General features: G+C 39.9%; 1 protein-coding gene across 1 annotated transcript in view; it reads left to right on the top strand.

Annotated features, from left to right (window-relative positions):
* The first annotated feature begins 850 nt into the window (after positions 1 to 850).
* LOC122653571 (cyclic nucleotide-gated ion channel 18-like) overlaps positions 851 to 19,749 on the top strand; it is a 29,763-nt gene continuing 10,864 nt past the window's right edge. The window contains exons 1-4 of the mRNA XM_043847442.1: positions 851 to 1,645; positions 9,835 to 10,047; positions 10,343 to 10,650; positions 14,429 to 14,540. Coding sequence (XP_043703377.1) covers positions 1,175 to 1,645; positions 9,835 to 10,047; positions 10,343 to 10,650; positions 14,429 to 14,540 — 1,104 coding nt within the window. The 5' untranslated portion in view covers positions 851 to 1,174. The remainder of the gene's footprint in view (positions 1,646 to 9,834; positions 10,048 to 10,342; positions 10,651 to 14,428; positions 14,541 to 19,749) is intronic.

Below are 19,749 nucleotides of genomic sequence, written 5' to 3'. Positions count from 1 at the left end.
AATTATTTTAGAATTTTTATGAGAGATTGATCCCAAAACAGGTCCTACTATCGTGTTTGCCATAATATAAAATATTAATTGAATAACTACAATCCAAATCAAACATTAAAAAGTTTAAAACATTATATAATTGAGCCATGTCTTTCCAATGATATATATATTTTTAAGTTTAGATAACACGATCTTTAATTATATGATGTTTTCCATGATTTAAAATGTTAAATGAACAATCATGATTCAAATCAACATTTACAAATATAAGAAAACGTGATGTTAAAATATTTCCTTTAAATTGAAACTGATAAATATAAAAACTCAGGTTATTTTTGCTAGGTACAAGTTTTCCTTCAGCCACGTTGAATGAGAATCCATTAATTGAGATGTGATCAAATACGTGCAAGGTATTAAGAGGGTAGTTTGGGGAACCTACTAAAACCCTATTAAGAGTTTGTGAACCATAGGAAGTGGCTAAACGTTCGCCGGGTGGTCGAGGAAAAATTTGTCTTTTTTGTTATTTAATCATTAATCATTTATAAATATAAATATGCATTAACACTGATCGAAGTTGATACCACATAAGGTTCTGTTTGGAAGGCAAGAAAAGAATAAATACAATAAGATAAAAAATTTTGATTCCTGAGGTATCTTCCTCTCTCGCCAATTTCAACAAAAATTTTCCCAATAAATTAGCTTCCAAAAATGGCCTAAATGTTAATTACGATTCAGAGAAAAAAACGGGGCGGGGAAAGGGAATCTTGTTTCGTAGGGCCATGCCAAACACGCCCTCCCTGTCGTAACCGCGCGACAATTCAAAAGGGAACAGATTCACTGAGACGCACCAATACACGATTCGGGTTTTCGCGTGTTCTTGCTTAGTTTCCTACTGCTCGCGGCATTGCGGCCATGGCCACCCCGAAATCTATGCGGCTTCTCTGGTTTCCCGCGAATTTCTCACAGAATGAAATCGTAACCCTAACCCCAACCTCAACCTCAACCTCAACCTCAATCTCACTTCTCTTATGTCCTCGCCTTCTCCTGTTGCTCAACCTTTACGTTCTTTATTGTCTTCTTTTCGGTTTTGTTTTTCTCCTTCCATTCGATACTGTTGCTGCATGGTGCTTCTCTGGCTCGCAGGGGTTCTCAGGATTGGGAAAATACGTCCGCGATATGGAAGATGAATAGCAGCGATCCTTCCTCGGCGCCGATTTTCCGCCCTTTTCGGCGAACTCCTCCGCCGATTCACGATCGAGAGCCGCCATGGCAGTATCAAATTTTGGAGATATTCACCGAAAAAAAAATCTTGGATCCAGGTGGCAGGATCGTGACGCAGTGGAATCATGTCTTCCTTGTGTCCTGTCTGATTGCGCTCTCCCTCGACCCCCTCTATTTCTATCTTCCCCATGTTGGAAGTCCCGGCTGCTTGTCTTTGGACATCAAATTGGGCATCGTTGTGACCTTTTTCCGGTCGGTGGGCGATCTTTTCTATTTGTTGCATATGATTATGAAATTTCGGACAGCGTTCGTTGCACCTAGTTCTAGGGTTTTTGGGAGGGGCGAGCTTGTCATGGATGAACGAGAGATTGCATTACGATACTTGAAGTCGGATTTTGTAATTGATCTTGCCGCAACTCTCCCTCTCCCGCAGGTAAGCCATTTTATTTCATACACAGTCCAATTGTCGTGCACTTTTCATATATCTGTTCATATTTGTAGCAAGGTGGATAACTAAATGATATATCATTGGTAAATTTTACGTGGTCAACTAAATTTGATCATTGACTGACAGAATAATATTTGGAGGACAAGTTGAAAAAATTTGTTTTCATCATTATTTTCTTCTTCACGGTATGAAATGGTGAAAGTAGGTCAAGGGCATGATTCGTGGCAAAATGAAGACCATTTTTAAAATTCAATTAAAACACCTGGATGCATTACCTGTATTCTTGTTTTGATGTTTGATACCGAAGCAAAACATGAGACTTGAGAGAAAAAGAGAATGAGTAATGTGCGAAATCAGGCATTGTTTCCGATGTGTCAACTGTCAAATATTATTAGCTTGAAGAGTTTGAAACCCATAGCTGAAAGCAGAGTCTGTTAAAATTGATTGTTCCCTATTAGCAGTAAAACCATTTAAAAAGATTACTTTTCCGTGGATATGTTTATACAGCACTTATTTTGTCTATGTGGAGCTATGTGGCCTTTTACCAGATATAGTATCTTCCTTTCTTATCATAGTTTTGGTGGTTTGCTGTCATGCCATTTATTTAAGAAAACTTGTACACTCATGGCTGGCTTATTGTAAGCAAGAGTGGATCAAGGATTTGAGGTGTTGAGTTATAGACTCTCTCCATCCCCAATTGCCTGTTCTCCTTGTGATCCCCACTCTTTTTGTTTTTTCTACTTTTCAATATGACAATTATCCATAGACTTCGCCTTATCTAGGTAACAATTAGAGGAATATGGTGTTTATTGTTATATTAGTGTACAACCATACACCAGTATACTTTAGGTATCTAGGCTCAATCATAAATAAAGAAGATGATATAGAGGATGATGTTTCACAGAGAATTAAAATAGGATAAATGAAGTGGAGAGGTGCTTCCGGAGTGTTGTGTGATCGACATATTCCTTAAAAACTTAAAGAAAAGTCATACGACCGGCTATGATGTATGGTGCGGAATGTTGGGCAGTTAAAAAGCATTATATAGATAAACTCGGTGTAGCAGAGATGAGGATGTTGGGATGATGAGTGGCAAAACTAGGAAGGATTGATGCAAATAAGTCACCTTAAGGGCTTATTTTATTGAAAATAAGCTTTGGGTTGGGTTATGTTGGTGTTGGGCTTTTGATCCCATGGGTTTACTTTGTAATTGGCCAATTTAATCATGGTTCAAAAACTCGTCTCGAACAGTCATCTTGACCAGGTCGAGTTTTCCAAGTTCTCAAGATCTCGCCGAGACAATGTTTTTTTTTTATTTTATGGTTTCGGAACTATGTTTCGGTGGGCTAATGGCCACAGTTGGCTCCAAAACTTTAAGGGAAGCTTGTTTTAGTCTTAATAAACATATTTAAAGCTTCAAATTGGAAAAAATAACAACCAATTTGATGTTTTGGATTTGCACCCTTGGTTGACAGTATTACTGTGAAGTGTTCACAATGCATATTACATAGGCACCCCAACCCAAGTACAATGAATAATGCATAGTTCACAATGCATATTACATAGTCCCAAGTCCCAACAATACAATACTATGACTCTTGGAGTATTGAGGAGTTTGAGATTCTCGAAATATTAGAGATTTCACTGAGATTTCTCGAAATATTCAAAATCTCGGTCGAGTTTTTCGAAACATTGCACTTTTTTATTTTGCATGCTATCTTGTCTCGACTAGGTCGAGTTTTCCGAGATCTCGACGAGTTTTAGAACTATGAATTGAATGAGACTAAAATATGGGTATAAAGTAGGAAAGCTGGATTTACTTCATTAGTTTAGTTAGAGTGATGCAGATTCATCACTGAAATGGGCTTATTTTATTAGGAATAAGTCTAGGGTTGGGTTATATATATGTTGGGCCTTTGATCACATGGGTTTTCTATGTAATAGGCCACTTTTATGGGCCTCAAATATGGGTAATTAGGTTGCATACAGGATTAGATAGTTTAGTCATATACTTGGTTTTATGTTCATGTTTTTAATGTTTTAAATTGAACCGGTCCAAAGCTGGTTTGAACTAGTGGTTCAATTTAAGTGATTTTATTAGTTTTTCTTTTAGTTGTTTAGTTGGGCTAGATTAGGATTCTATTTTGAATTTATTTCAGTTTTCTAGTCAGTTTAAGTTACCTAGTAGGTTAAGGAATGGTTTAGGCCTTTCCTTTTTAGTGTAGGAGTCTAATTTTGAGTCTTTTATATAGGGTTGTAAGGAGGCTAAGTATTGTATACGAATTTGATTAATGAAAAAGCTTTTGTTTGCTGCCATAGTTGCTGCTCTGCTTTGTTGAGTGTTGCCATGTGAGTTATATCAAGGTGAAGGGACTGGTGGATCTACAGTTGGCTCCTTACATCTGGTAGTACCGGGAGGATCTTCTACTCATCTCCTTGCATCTTGTAGATCGGGAGACCCTATCTTCTTCAAGCTACTGCTACTGTTGAAGATCTAATTTTCAAGTAAGTAGTTTACTGTTACAACATACATTCTTCTTCTTCTAATCTTCCAACCTAAGCCTACCTATCTCCAATGGATCCTCTAAACCCTAGTTCAATCTACACCCTGTCCAGCCTACCTTCCTCATTCATCATTAATACCATAGGTCCATTAGAACCCTAAAACCTGCAACTATTCTTCTTCCCTTCTAGAAGGTCACATGCAAGGTGATTTTCGCGAGAATTCTGCCCAGCCAAATCTAACTGTTAGAATCATCTCAAGTTTTGACCTAATGTTCTTGAACCTAATTCATGAACTCGATTTCAATTTGGTGCAATTTTGACATGTAGATCTGTTACTGCTGTGAATTTCCAATTCTGCCCTTATTGTTATATTGTTCTTCTGAGGTCACAATTAATATACCTATTCTTCTGATATGTTATTGTTGATGTTTTGCCCATTTCCTAGTTGTACTAGGATTCCCCCAGATTAAGTGATCTAACCATTGGATCGATTCCAAATTTTCAGCAATTGTTCCAGCCCCTATTTGGTGAATTCATATGGAATTTGGGATCATTCTAACCATCTGATTTTGGGTTATCAAGATTTTCCCTAATCTGAACTATCCTTTGATGAAAAGATCCTGGTTTGGTTCCTAGTTTGATTATCCGAATCTAGGACTACATTATAGAGTCTTGTTTTGAGTCTGTTTCTTTCATTATTTTAGTTTCCTATCCAGTTTGTGTTTCCTTATTAGTTAAGTATTGTGTTAGGCCTTTTCTTTTTAGTGTTTGAATCTTCTATATAAGTTTATAAGGGGCTACAGCCTTGTACACAAATTTGAGAAAAAAAAATAGCCTTGTGCTTAGCTTTGTGAGAGGGTATGGAGAGATGCCATTGGTGAGAGACCTGGAAGAGAGTGGGATACTCGATCCAATCCTATCCTTCTTTTCTATTTTCTTCTTTGTTTCTTTTTCAATCAATTTCATTGTGTGATCTGCTACAAGTTCTTCAATTGTTGCCTAGTATTTTGAAGATTAAATCAGCATTAAAGTCTACATCATGCTCTCAACAATAAATCCTTTGTGAAGAAGATCATCCACTTGTCTCTTCAATGGGGCTGAGATGGTAAGTGGGCAGGTTTGACAATACCGACCTTGGCACTAGGTCGATAGCATGTTCAATGTCTTTCATCGGAGGTAGCTCATCAAGAAGATCATCTGGGACTAAATCTCAGAAAGCATATCCCTTATGGACTTGGGATAATTGGTATCAATTACAAGCAAAACTTCTTTAGTTACTAATACAAATATCAGTCCCGTTTTTGGTGGTGGTAAGGAACTCTTGATGAGGTAAAGCAAGAAGCTGTGGTTCCATTGGCTTTGTTCTACTGGTACCTGTACTAGCACGTTGCACCTTGCTATCTGAATTTTCTTTTAAGGGCTGGCTTCGTTTCAATAGTCTTCAAAATCTGCTATCGTTTTTCATTTGAGCAGTTCTACGCTTTGGCTTCATCAATGGTATGTTGAGTGGGCTGAAAACGGAGAAAGCACATCATCAATCTCAAGAAGTGTTCATTTATGCTGCCTAAGGTTATCTTCCTTAAGTTTATTATATCTTTTGAAGGGGTAGAAGCTGATTTGGCGAAGATACAAAGTGTAGTTGATTGGCTAGTACCACAAACCTTGACTAAGGTCAGGAGTTTCCACGGCCTAGCCTCATTATATCGGCGTTTTATTCGGAATTTTAGCAGCATCATGGCATCCATTACTCAATGCATGAAGGTAAAGGAAAGTTCCAATGGACACATGCTGCCACCAAAGCTGTTGCCCTGATCAAACAAAAGATGACGGAGGCACCAATATAACGCCTACCCAACTTTGATCTCATATTTGAAGTGGCCACAAATGCATCCCATCTTGGGATTGCGGGGGTTCTAATGCAATCAAGTCATCCTATTGCTTTCTACAGTGAGAAAATTAATGATGCCCGATATTCTACATATGACTTGGAACTCTACGCAGTGATCTAGATATTGAAGCATCGGAGACACTATCTTGTCGGAAAGGAATTCATCCTATATTCAGATCACGAAACTCTCAAATATCTCAATTCTCAACGATCCATAAGCAATCAGCATGCTAAATGGATTGCCTATGTCCAAGAGTTCCATTTCGCTTTGAAATACAAAGCAGACAAAGAGAATCAAGTGGCTGATGCATTAGGCCGCACAGTACTCACCATGTCTATATCCACCACCCATAATGCCGACATCGAGCATATTCGAGATGAGTACATATCTGATTCTAATTTTTTGACTACTTTTACTAAGTTACAGCAAGTTGGAACCGATGCGAAGTATGCCTTACATGACGGCTATTTCTTCATAAGAACATGCCTATGTATCCTTAACACATCCCTACAACAGCACCTCATTAGGGAATTACATGGCGGCGGTATGGGAGGACGCTTTGGGATCAGCAAGACATTTTTTGCAGTTGTTGATTTGTACTTTTGGTCACATTTACAGCGTGATGTACAACAAGTGATACAACACTGTCGTTCTTGTCAGCTTGCTAAGGGGGATAAGCAAAACACAGGACTATACACAACTTTACCAGTGCCACACAGTCCTTGGCTGCATATCAGTATGGACTGTCCTTGGATTACCATCTACACAGGAGCGATATGATTCTATATTTGTAGTGGTGGACAGATTTTCGAAGATGACTCACTCACTTTATTTCCTTTGGAAAGACATTTGATGCCAGTCACATAGCCATACTTTTCTTCAAAGAGGTCGTATGTATTCTTGGGCTGACATAATCTATTGTTCCTGATAGAGATGTGAAATTCACAAGTTATTTCTGGAAGACTTTGTGGATGAACACGAATACGAAGCTGAAGTTCTCCATAGCCTTTTACCCTCAGACCGATGGTCAGACTGAGGTGGTCAACTGCAACCTTGGCAACCTACTCAAATGCCTTGTTCGTGATCATGAGAAGAATTGGCCTTCAATCCTTGATATTGCCAAGTTTGCATATAACAGTTCCGTCAACCGTACCATTGGCCGTACTCATTTTGAGATCGTTCTAGGTCTTCAACCTAAATGATCCGGGAACTTGATTCCCTTACCTCCTCATGTTCGGGTGTGTTTGGAGCTGATGAGTTCCTGAGGCACATCATAGAAGTACATGATGATGTTCGACGACGCATTGCCGTCAGCAATGATGGGTACAAGGCAACAGCTAATCGCCATCACTGATATGTGGAATTCCAGCCTGGTGATTTAGTAATGGTTCGGATTTCTCCTGGGCGACTTCCTTTCGGAGCCAATCACAAGCTCCATCCTTGCAAGATGGGTCCATTCAAAGTGCTGCAACGTATTGGCACAAATGCCTAAATGGTAGAGCTTCCTCCATCTATGAAGATTAGTAATGTTTTCAACGTGGCTGATCTTACACTATATGTAGGCCACCATTCTGACGAGGGTGACACTGGGCATTTTGCCACTCCTACTGACGACGTGATTGAAAATGTGCTTGACAACAAGTTTATTATGATGCGGGGTGGTAACGACTACTACTCTTTCCTTGTCAAGTGGAAGGGTCAGCCCGATATTGATATTACCTGGATGCACGCCGATGATTTCAAGTGTCTTGATCCGGACCTCTACGAGAACTACATGTCATTTATCCATTTGTTGGAGACAAATGATTTTAAGAGGGGAGTTGATGTATCTAGGCTGTATACCAATAAATATAGCCGCAGGTGTAGAGATTCCCCTACACCAGCAGCACTGTTAGTGTAGTCTACACCAGCAGTAAAAATCTTGGGCTGATGTTAGTTCTACTCCTAATTGGGAATCCTAGTATTGTTGGAAATCCTAGTTAGACTCTACTTTCTATTTTTGTCTCAAACATTAGACTATAAAAACATTGTAATCAGCTCTTGAGAGCCGACAATTGAATGAATACAGAATTTGCTTTGAGCATTGTTGAAATCCTGTGAGAGCATAGGTGAGAGGCCTGGGGTGAGCTACCCATTCCCTTCCCCCATCCCCTTCCATCGGTTTTTAGGTTTCAAACCCTAAATCTACCCAATCGACTTCAAGAGTTCTGCAGCTGCTGGGAATTTTCTTCTGCGAGTTATTCTCATCAATATTTTGGAGTTTTATTCATCATCTCATTGCTGCCAAGGACCATCTTCATCAGCCGAACCATCAGGAACAATCCTACCATCGATCCAAGTGAATCTAGTGTTTCCCAAAAATCGTAAAGGCTGTTCGATCTCTGTTTTCTTCCTGTTCTGATTGAGTTCTTCTATTTGGGGATTCATTCTACTTTGAAGAAGATTAATCAACCCTATTTGCAGCTTCAACAGGTTACTAGTTTGTGGGATTATATTTATTGCTTCTCTTGTTCACTTGTGGTTACCAATTTAAGATCCCATCGTTCTCTTTCTTGTTCACTAGAGGTATCCAATTTGATCCTACTTGGGATTAGACCTATTTTGGTTCCAGTCTTACGTTAAGGATAAAGTAAGGAATGATCATATTAGATCTGATTTGGGAGTAGCTCCGATACATGATAAGCTACAAGAAGGTCATTTGAGGTGGCATGGTCATGTTCTACTGAGGCATTTGGATGCCCCAGTACGGAGGAATGATTTGATTCAGATTGAAAGAACTAAAAGAGCCAGGGGCAGACCTAAATTGACCTTAGGAGATGTGGTGAGGAAAGACATGCATAGCTTAGGCCTTGTATCAAGTATGGCCTCAAATAGAGCTGATTGGAGGGTAATGATCCATGTAGCCGACCCCATTTAGTTGGGATAAGGCTGGGTTGTTGCTGTTGTTGTTATACCCGACGAGTACTGGTATGTGCACATGAAATCAATAGGGAGGGATATCCAATGGTTTGCTTCGTTCAGTGTCTTTACTACAGTTTCATGTCTATTCCAACAAGATGGAAAGGCAAGTCGAAATGAGAATTATCACAGTAACATGAAAATAATCAAAACATCATTGGTGCAAATTAATGTTGTATTTCATAAAAATTGTTATGGAGCAACATGTTAAACTTCTAATTTCTGAAATTTCATAATGTGGTCAGTGGTAAAAGGAAAATGAATTACAATTGTGAATGCATGATGCTTACTGAATATTTGTGGGTCATGGCCTCCCTGCTGTACGTAAGGGCGACAACATGTTGCCAAGGTGCTGGTCCTTTGTGGAGACTGTGGGAGCTGGTATGGGTGGCATGGGTGCTTGGTGGACTTTAGACTTGAGAGCCTCCAAAGTGTTATATAATTCACAATGGAAATTAGTAACATAGAACATTTTCTGCCTCATAGTTGGGAAAAAACCTTGGTTGAGTTGTCATTTCTTCTTCAGTTTTCCATCTTGGTGCCATCACTTGGTTTGCTGAGCTAAAAGGAAGTCAAAAACTAATTTCGTCAGTTAGCTCTCTCTGTTGCAACCTGCCAGTGCCTGCACTATTGCTCAAGTGGTGAAACTTATTGTTTAGTGCAACCTGAAGGATGTCAAGCATTTTTAATGCAGATTATTATTCCATGGCAGTGCTAAACTATTATGTTTTTGAAATTTCCAACGTTTTGTTTTGACATTTTTAGTGTCCATGCTTCCTGCTTCTTATAGAGCTTAAACTTTTGTTGATTTTTGTTTTGCAGATCGTCATCTGGTTTATAATGCCAGTAGTGAAGGATTACACTAGTGATCACACTAACAACACACTTTCTTTGATTGTTCTCTTTCAGTATGTTCCTAGATTATTTCTAATTTTCCCTTTGAATCGTCGGATCATTAAAAATACTGGAGTTGTTGCTAGGACTGCTTGGGCAGGAGCTGCATACAATCTCCTCCTGTATATGCTGGCTAGTCATGTACGTATTCAATTCCCTATTTTTGCTTGTAAACTCATGGTTGTTGAAAGAAAAAAAAAAAGTCCCCTGAGGACCACATAAACACACATGGTAAGTGGTAATACACTTTTGTTGATCCTTGATGACCTCATCAGCTTCTATAAATTTGAAAAAAACTACTGGTGGGGTCCCCTCTCTTGCATCACTGAGTTAGGTTTAGTGCTTATCCACTAAAATAAATGGAGGAAATATTTAATTGTATTGAGATCCTTGTTAACATTATATGTAGCTCCTTACCTATTTTTCTGCTGTGCAGGTTTTGGGAGCTTCCTGGTATCTGTTGTCCATCGAACGACAGCATACCTGCTGGAGAGAAGAGTGTGAAAAGGAGACTGCTATGCTGCGTCCATGTAATTTTAATTTTCTGGATTGTAGCAATTTGGAAAAAAACGATCGGAAATCTTGGTTGAATAAGACTCATGTTCTTTCTAATTGCGATATTTTAAATCCTAATATCCAGTTTGATTATGGAATGTATGAAGATGCTGTAACGAATGATGTTGTTACATCAAGGTTCTTGGAGCGGTATTTCTATTGCCTTTGGTGGGGTTTGAAAAGTTTAACGTAAGTTCTCTTTAACATAAATATTCAGTTCCTGAACGTATCTACTTATCAAAAAAAGAAGGGGGGGGGGGGGAGATGGCCTTTGAGTGTTGCAAACAAAAAATGGTTCATGAGTGTAGTTCATACAGCAGTGATTGATAATGTTATCGATATGTTTATGACTAATCCTTATTACAACGGTTTATCCTAAAAGCTCGAGCTGTTAAGTAAGAGCAACAACAATGTATATCAACAGTCCTCCCATATGTATACTGATTTAGGTATTAATGTGACTGTTCTTAATGGGACATCCAGCGGACTAGGAGGTGACTAGTACTGAGTCATTAACTGACTGACTTGGTCAACTATTTTGCAATTGCTTTTAACTTGACGTAGTAAACTACATATGCTGTTTCTCTGTGTGGTATGGGTTGACTATTTTGCATATGCTTTTAGCTTGGGATGGTAACCTGACATTATTGCCATATTATATATGAGTTGTAGCCTTTTGTTATATTACCTTTTGTTTGTCAATTAACTTAAATTTAGTGCACATGCATGCATAGAGACTTGAGAGAGTATAGATTGTATTTAGGGGATTAAAGAAAGTGATTTTAAAGGTGCTTTATTATATGATTCTGTCATTTATTGGTAGTTTTATATATGTTCCTTGAATTTGCTTTGTATAGGTAGCATTTAACTGTATTCTAGGGGTAGCTGACCCAACTAAGAAAAATAAGGATGAGATGATGGGGTGATGGATCTTAAAACTGTTAAAACAGAGTCTTAAAAGAGAAATAGAAGAAACTAGGAGTTGTAGACTCTTTCAAAATAAATAGGGTACCCTAGGCCAATGTTTGTACAGCAGAAGGTTCGCTGAAACATTCAGCCCTGGTGTTTGATATCCCAACATCTGGAAAGATGGATGAACCTCCTGTTTCGAGCAATAACAACAGGCCCAGGAAAAACTACAATCAACAAAGAAAATCAAGAGAATCAGCCTCGCCTGATGTAGGAAGGAGCCCCTTCAATGTCCGACCTCCCTGGGGTGGTGCCGCCACCACCCAGGGCTCCTCCTCCCCCTAAACCATCATCGCCTTCTCTCCCCGAACCCAGAACTTGGTCCTCCCTTTTCCCCAGCAACTCTCCCTCCCCCCGTGATGGTTTCCCCCTCCATTTTGTCCCTCCCATCATCAATGGCTCTAAAGCAGCCCATTATGAAGCTGACCTGCTGTCCTTTGAAGCGAAAAAATGGACAAACTGCCTTGTTGGGCACTTTTTGGGTACCCGCCCCTCCTTTCCTCTTGTAAAGGCTTCTCTTACAAAGCAATGGAAAACCGGAAATTGTTTTGAAACTTACCTGCTTGATAATGGGCTCTTCATTTTCAAGTTTGCAGTTGATGTTGACAAAAGTCGTGTTTTGGATGGTGGTCCTTGGAACGTCGGTAAAAAGCCTCTCTTCCTCCGGCAATGGAACCGATATCTTGAGCTGAGCCATCTTGACCTAAGCTCCCTTCCCCTCTGGGTTTCTCTACCTGGTCTCCCTCTGCACTTCTGGTGTGAGAAAGGACTTAGCGTGATTGGCTCGGTGCTTGGAAAACCCCTCTACTCTGATGGTAGAACAAAGCTCCAGGACCGGCAGGATCGTCTCTCGTTTGCCCGTTTTTGTGTGGAAGTTCAGGCTGATTCCCCGCTGCCATCCTCTGTGCTTGTGGTTGACGACGAAGGCTTCTCCTTCAATCAGCCCTTCAAATATGACTGGATGCCCCCCCCATTGTTTATCCTGTAAAGCTTTTGGCCACTCCACCAATAAATGCATCGCCCATCCCCCTTTAAACTACCCCTCCAACCTTTTTCCAGCCAACAACTCCTCCGTTGCCCCCTCCAGTTCTCCTCCTCAGGCCATAGTCTCCATTGCGATCCCTAGCTACGCCATCTCTCTGCATCCTCCTCCCATTTCCTCTCCCCAGCCCTCTACTCTTCCTCCCCCTGTTCAAGGCCGTCGTCATAGTCATCAGCGCAACAAGCTCCGCCACCGTGCCTCTGCCTCCACCTCCCCCCACGGCCTTGAGACCCCATCCGATTGTCCTCTGGTTCTCCGATCAGGAACCAGCGGTCACAATCGATTTCTGGTCTTGGGTTCTGAGCCTGACCAACTTGACCCCTCCTCTCTTGAGCCTGGCGAGATCCAAATCCCTGCTGGCTCTGTCACCACCATTGACGAGACTCTGTCCTCTTCTGTTGTTGAGTTGCTTTCGCCCTTAGTCACTCTGACTTCTCCATCTCCTTCTATCACTCCCTTTTCTCCCCCTCATAGCCTTGGGATTGCTGCCTACCTCAAGGGCATCAAAAAGCCCTTCTTATCTTCAACGCCTGATCCCCCTTTCGTGGGCCTAGTGGTTCGGCCCATCTCCCCCTCCTCTGCAGCTGTTTTGGCTGGGCCTCTTGGGCCAGCTGGGGCTAACAGCCCAATTGCTCCTAGTACCTCGCCCCTCTGCTCCAACCCTGATCTCTTGGCCTAGGCTTATTTGGGCCTTTCTCCTCTATTGATGCTCCCTCCTTTGAGCCCCAACCTAAAGTCCCCCGGCTTTAAGTGTCTTCCGCCGTCGTCGTAACCCCAGTTCCCCTCCTTTCCCTAATATTCGTCCCTACATTGTCTACTCCCTTCCCTGCGTTGAGAAGATTTTGCCTTTGAGTTTGGCTACCAGAGATCATATTTTTCGCCGTGAGACGGTGGATCCGGGTTAGAGGTCTTGCCTCGCCGTGGCTGCCTCCGGGTTGACTTGTTGGTCTTTTGCTTTGTTTGCTTAGGATGTAGTTCTTGTTTGGGCTCTTGCCTTTTGTTTTGCTAGCCCTTGACCGCTTTGGCAGGTATTGTTTTTGGTTCGCACTTGTTCCCCTCCCCCCCCCCCTTTTTCTTTCCTTTGGTAATGAAATTAATTCTTCATCCAAAAAAAAAAGTTGGAGGAACCATGGACCGGTCGAGGTTCTCATGACATAAAAAAGGAATAAAATTTCCAAAATTATTTAAGTCAACTTATTTTCAAAATTACCACTACCATGCAAAATTAACTGACTGAAGATAGCTTCTAATCTCCTTATTCCTTAACCCATGAAAAAGAACATTTTCACCCCATATACTCTATGTAGAGACATGAACTTCAACCCTTAGAGAAACCTTGTGTTGGTCCCACAGACCAAAAGCATAAATAAGCCTTGCTAGAAAGTATGATTGCAACTTGATTTCTTCTTCTTCTTCTCTCTCTCTCTCTCTCTCTTTCTCTTTGTGTTAGATAACGTAAATTTGTTGACAAAGAAAAATAGTATAGTTCAATTTAAAGATTTCTTTTTTTCCTCCTCTTTATCTATTGCAAGTGAACCAACCCACATACAATTCAATGACTCTTGTTCCACATTAGGCAAATTATTTAAGTTTTGTTTCGTTGCAATGGTAATAGAATAAATTGTCAAATAACAACAAAATTATGGTGTTTGTGCACCTGTTGATACTTAGGAATGATTAGACAGTATTGGTTGACTCCTACCAGAACTTTGCTTATGATATGTCACCTTATCACCTTGAACAATGATACGGTGCTTGCTTCTAATTTTCATTCTCTTCTGGTTGTCACTTGATCCTTCCGAATTGGTGATGCATCGATTTTTTTTCTAGAATAAAATTTCAAAGTGGCATTGGTTGCGTTGATAATTTTTGGAGGTGTTACAAATTTGCACTCTTTATTTGTATGGAATGCAGAGTTTATTTTGTTCTCATACAGATGTGTTTATTGCTATATAGTTCATATGGTCAAGGCTTGGGATCAACCACATCTGTTAATGAGACATCATTTTGCATTCTAATATGCATTGTGGGTCTAGTTCTATTCTCCCACTTGATTGGAAACATGCAGGTATCTGATACTTTCTTTCTTTATGCATTGTGAAGCTTCTTAGATTTGCTTTGCTATAAGATTCTTGGGTATAATTGCCACCTCATGCAAATTAAAAAAAAATAATAATAATAATGTAGGGATGGGAGCGTATTGTGCTGAAAAACTGCTTGTGTTTCTGTATCATGTAGCTGAAAATTGAAGAACAGTATTCAACTATCTGAGATTTCCACAATTCTTTTTTTGATTGCAAGATTAAAATGCTTGAACAGATGGTTTTTTTCCATTGCTTCACTTATGAGTTGCTTTATGATTATGGATACTGAATTGACATGTAAGATGTGATGAGAGAGCAGGCTATCTGGTACCAATTAAAGTCCAGAATTCCCTTAAAGGCTAGGAACAAGATTAAACTTCCAATAAGGATTAGGACTGAAAATCAATCCAAAATTGCCTGCAGCTTGAATTGAATCAGAAAAGCCCAAATTAACCAAATGATGCAGGAAGGTCACAGAAGTGGGTTTATATAAGCCTTTGATTTGATCATATATGTATTGGGCCTTTGGCCAGTGGGTTTTCTTTGTAATGTGCCTATAGAAACTAGGAATAGAGGATTATGGTGGCAACTAAATCTAAATTCTAATTAGGGTTTTAGGCTCAAACTGCTAGTAGCCAAAAGGAGGTAGGTTGGGTTGGAAATTTACACCACTGAAATAGGGATTGAAATAAATGTATTAGAACAGAATACAAGAGAGAGAATAGGACAGAAATGGGGGCAGAGATAGGACAGGAAAGGGAGGTTTTCTATTACTCAGAAACTAGCACTCAGATGGGGTTGAAAGTTGGGTTAAGCTTTAAGGAGGGGAGGGTGAAGAACTAGTCCAAAGTTGGTAAAATTCTCTGGTTTGAATGGGGTGATGGGGACTGGTTGGGCTATGACAGAAAACAGGGCAGGTTCTGTGATGGTGGTGGTAACAGAAGGTTCTGAGGCAGGATTTTGATGGTGGTTTTGGAATAAAAGGATATTCGGGAATGATAGAATAAAGTTTGTTGGTCTTTCGGAAGTTGAGATAGAGCTGATGTGAGAGATTTATGGGGAGTTGAAGATGGCTGGAAAAGTGGCCTGATACAAGAAGCCACGAGGTATTTGATTGTTGAACACAGACCTGTAATTAATGTCAAACTAGAACCAGAAGAAGGAAAGCAAGACTTGCCGAACAAAGGTTCAAAATAGTCACCAGCAAAGCCTAGGAGTCCACCCCCATCACCAGCAAATCCACTCTGAGAAAGCAACAGAAACAATTGTATTCAATCCTCAAAACTTGTGCATACAAGAGGGGGGGGGGGGGTCACTCCCTATTTACAATTGAGGGTTCAGTCATTAGACTTACTTACAAGTGAAAAACTTTCCTATAACAAAAATGGGAACTAACTAAGAGAAATAGCAACTCATAGAAACTCTATTATGCTTCTAGATCAATGAAGCAGAAATAGAAACTAAGACTAAAATTGCAAACGAAGACTGAACTGCTTCTTCCATTGACTGAGAAAGCTTCTAGAAGGCTGCTGAAGTTGCTGGAATACTAGAAGAGCAGATTGATTAGGGATTTTTGTGCCCTTTGAATGCAGTTAAGATTGTGCAATTGGGCCAGTCAGTTCTTGGAAGACTCTTTTTGGCCTGTGGTTGATTAGTTGGGTTCTATGAACCTTGGGTTTCTTATGGGTTTATTGATGTAATGGTGATGTAGATTGGGCCACTCGAACCAGCAAGAACCATGGTCTTAAAGTGGAGGTTGAACCTGCCAGCTGTGAATGGGTTGCTTAGCTCGCATGGGCTTAGTTTTAATAGTTTATTTGGCTTTATTTTCATTCCTAGTTGAAATAGGAATACTTCTTGTTAGTTGTTTTAATTTTCAGCAACATTGTAGTGTTTGATTTCAGCTTACATAGTTTGAGTAGGAGTTTATTTTCCGCTTATAAATACATCGTAAGGCTGCTAAGCCTCAGGCAATTCTGTTTAATAAAGTTTTGAGTTGCCTTTGGCTGCCAGAATCTGTGAGAGACTCTTCGACCTGAGATAGGTTTTCCCCTTCTTCTTCCTTGTTTACCGCCAACTACTGCTGTATTTGTTTCTTTGTGTCACTAGTTGCTGAAGTTGTGTGCTACCTGATTTCAAGAAGGTTAATTGTTCTACCATTATATATTCCATCCCTAATATCAGGTCAGTCTAAATCAGAGTTTAATTTCAGGCTTATAGTTCTATCGTATGCTATGTTTTTCTACCTCCCTTATCTGAATTCTCTCAAACTTTAGGAAAACAAAGCCCTGCCTAGGGCTTACACTCGACCAGAGTTGTGGGCTGTCTGAGTTGCCGTTTGTGTGCTACTTAAAAATCTTTCCAATTCAGTGAGTTCGGGTTTCAGATTTAATGTTGTTCTAATTACTTCCTATTTAGCCATCTGATTTGTTTCAAGATTTGGGAGTTTGATAGTATATATCAAGAGTAGAACTCGATCCAAATTTGAGGGGAATCTACTGGTCTGATTTGAAACAATTTCAGTTTGACTATTCTTCTCAGATTTCTATCCTGATATTGAGATTTTCTAATTACTCTCAAATTACCCAACCAATCTCTCTCATCTTCTGAAGCGTGTTATTATTCATTGTGGGGGATTGAAATCTTAAGTTTGATCTCATCTGTGAATGTTGGCTTTTCTGTTGACTTTGATTTTTGGGAGTTTGTCTGTTTCTTGAGATCTTGCTGTGAGATCATAGTACTAAAACTCATGAAATTTCGGTCGAGATATCTCGACCTGTCCGAAACAAAATGGCACTTCGATATGAAAAAAATACAATGTTTCGATCGAAATTTCGATCATCTCACGATATTTCGATCCAATGTACCATCTCGCGAGATATCGAGCTTTAATTACAAAAATTTCTTTCTATTTATACACTGTCTTGTGACTCTCGGTCGAAATTTCGACCGAGAGCTCACAAGAGTGGTTTTTCCGACTCATTTTTCATTCATTCTACGCCGGAAGCACTTGGAGAACACAAGATTGAATACGGTCAGAGTTGGGGAAGAGAAACCAGTACTTCCCTTGCTAATAACTCCAACAATGGTTACCTTCAACATGTTGATGATGCAATTTACATGGCAACTGCGGATGACTACACTTGTTTCTTCTCCCAAACTATGACGTGGCATTCATATGTCTTACAGTCGGAGAATAATGCACGCCGACTCCATCAGACTATGAGTGGGGTCGATCCTAGACGACGGAGTAATTTTTATTAGAATATTTATAAACATTTGAGTCACTTGATGACTACTTGACTTGTGAGTCAATGAGTCATTCACTTTATGTTTCCAAGTGAATTTACTTGTTTAAATTGCTTATTAATTATTAATTTATTATGTCCTTTAATACTTAAAGTCTTAAACAATGTGTATGTGTAATTAACTAAGTTATACATTAGGATTCGACCGTATACTGCCAGTCAATGGTGCAAATCCAAAACACCACTTTGGGTGACTATTTTTGCAATTTGAACATGTTGAATAGAACCTATACCCGATAGGGGTATTTTGGATTTTACTTATTTGGGTACTGTGCACGTGAACAGTACCATGAACAGTATTAGTTAAGAGTCAGAGGGTATTTCTGTACTTCTGTAATTCTGGAATCTTCTTCCATTTTATTAAAAATACAAGGGCTTAGTGATCTATTCAAATCACTCAAGCATTGCAATTAATATGTTCTTTTAACATGGTATCAGAGCAATAATCTGATCTGAGTTAAAGAACATCCCCCTCCTCCTTCATCGTTTCCTTTTCTCTACCTTCTTCTTCTTTCTCTCGGCCTTTTTTTCTTTTTTTCTTTTTTTCTGGTTTTCTATCATGATCACAGGGCAGCAATAAAGAGGTGATCAGATTTTGATCTAGTTGCTGCCCTTTACATTACCTCCTTTATTCGATGATAAGGTGAAGATCTCTTGCGATAGCTGCTGCCCCCTTCATTCTGCGATTTTTGAAAAGTCTCCTATATTTGAAGATCAAGTCTCCCCCTCTACTGGAGTTGATTGTTCGCATTGGAGACTCATTCCTGCAGCCTTGGACAGCATCTATCTCAAGCATACATCACAAATTGAAGGCCTCTACCCTAAATCGATCTCACTTTCAGGGTTTTCTAAAACCCGGACTCCTCATCGATTTTTAGGTTAGGGGTGTTATTTGGAGCTGATTTTTTGAGGGGTGTTCTATCCATACGAGAAGACTACTCGATATTTTTTTCAGCCACATATACCGAGGATTTCTCCATAATCAGGTTTTCTCTTTTTTTTTTTTATCGATTTCTCCTACGATCGATCTACTTTTCTGGTTTTTTTTCTTTGGCTGGCTGCATAACTCTATTGCTGGTTCTGTCAAGCTTTTCATCTACTCCTTGCTGCATTGCTCTATTGTTGGTGTTGTTGATTTATCATTATAACCATGCCTGGTGATTCCGATATTACTGCTGCTACTTCTGGGCTTGATGGACAGACCAGATCTGTGTACTTACCCTTTGCTGCTCCTATAAAATTGGATGGGACAAATTATTTACAATGGTCCAGATCTACCTATTTAAACATTACCGGGAGAGGCTTTACTGGATATACCTTGGATTCTGAAAAGAAGCCAACAGAAGAAGGTCCTCAGAAGACTCGTTGGATATCCAATGATGCTATGGTGGTGTCCTACTTGCTCAATTCTATGCAACTTGACATCTCCAACAATTATTTGTTATTGGAAACATCCCATCAGATTTGGTGTGCGGCCAAGGAAACCTATGGACAGGTAGGGAATGAAGCTCAGGTATATGAGATTGAGAAGAAAGTACATGACACCACTCAGCCAAAGCCTAATTCTCCATCTGGTAAGATTTCTTCTCTTGACCTTCCCACCCAGCACAAAGGTATTAGGGCTTGCACTCAGCATCCCATAGCTCTTGTTGTTTCTTATCACTCTCTTTCACCATCCTTTCGTGCATTTGTTTCTTCTCTTTCTTCTGTTCGTATTCCTTAAAATTGGCAGGAAGCTTTGACAGCTGGAAAGTGGAAGGCAACAATGATGGAAGAAACGAAAGCTTTGCAAAAGAATAATACATGGGAGCTTGTCGTTCTTCCTCCAGGGAAAAGACCAGTAGGATGCAAGTGGGTGTTTGTGGTGAAGGAGAAAGTGGGCACG

Source organism: Telopea speciosissima, chromosome 3, assembly GCF_018873765.1.
Source record: "Telopea speciosissima isolate NSW1024214 ecotype Mountain lineage chromosome 3, Tspe_v1, whole genome shotgun sequence".
NCBI classification, from domain to species: Eukaryota; Viridiplantae; Streptophyta; class Magnoliopsida; order Proteales; family Proteaceae; genus Telopea; species Telopea speciosissima.
The sequence above is the reverse complement of the archived record's forward strand: the minus strand, read 5'-3'. Positions and strand labels throughout refer to the sequence as shown.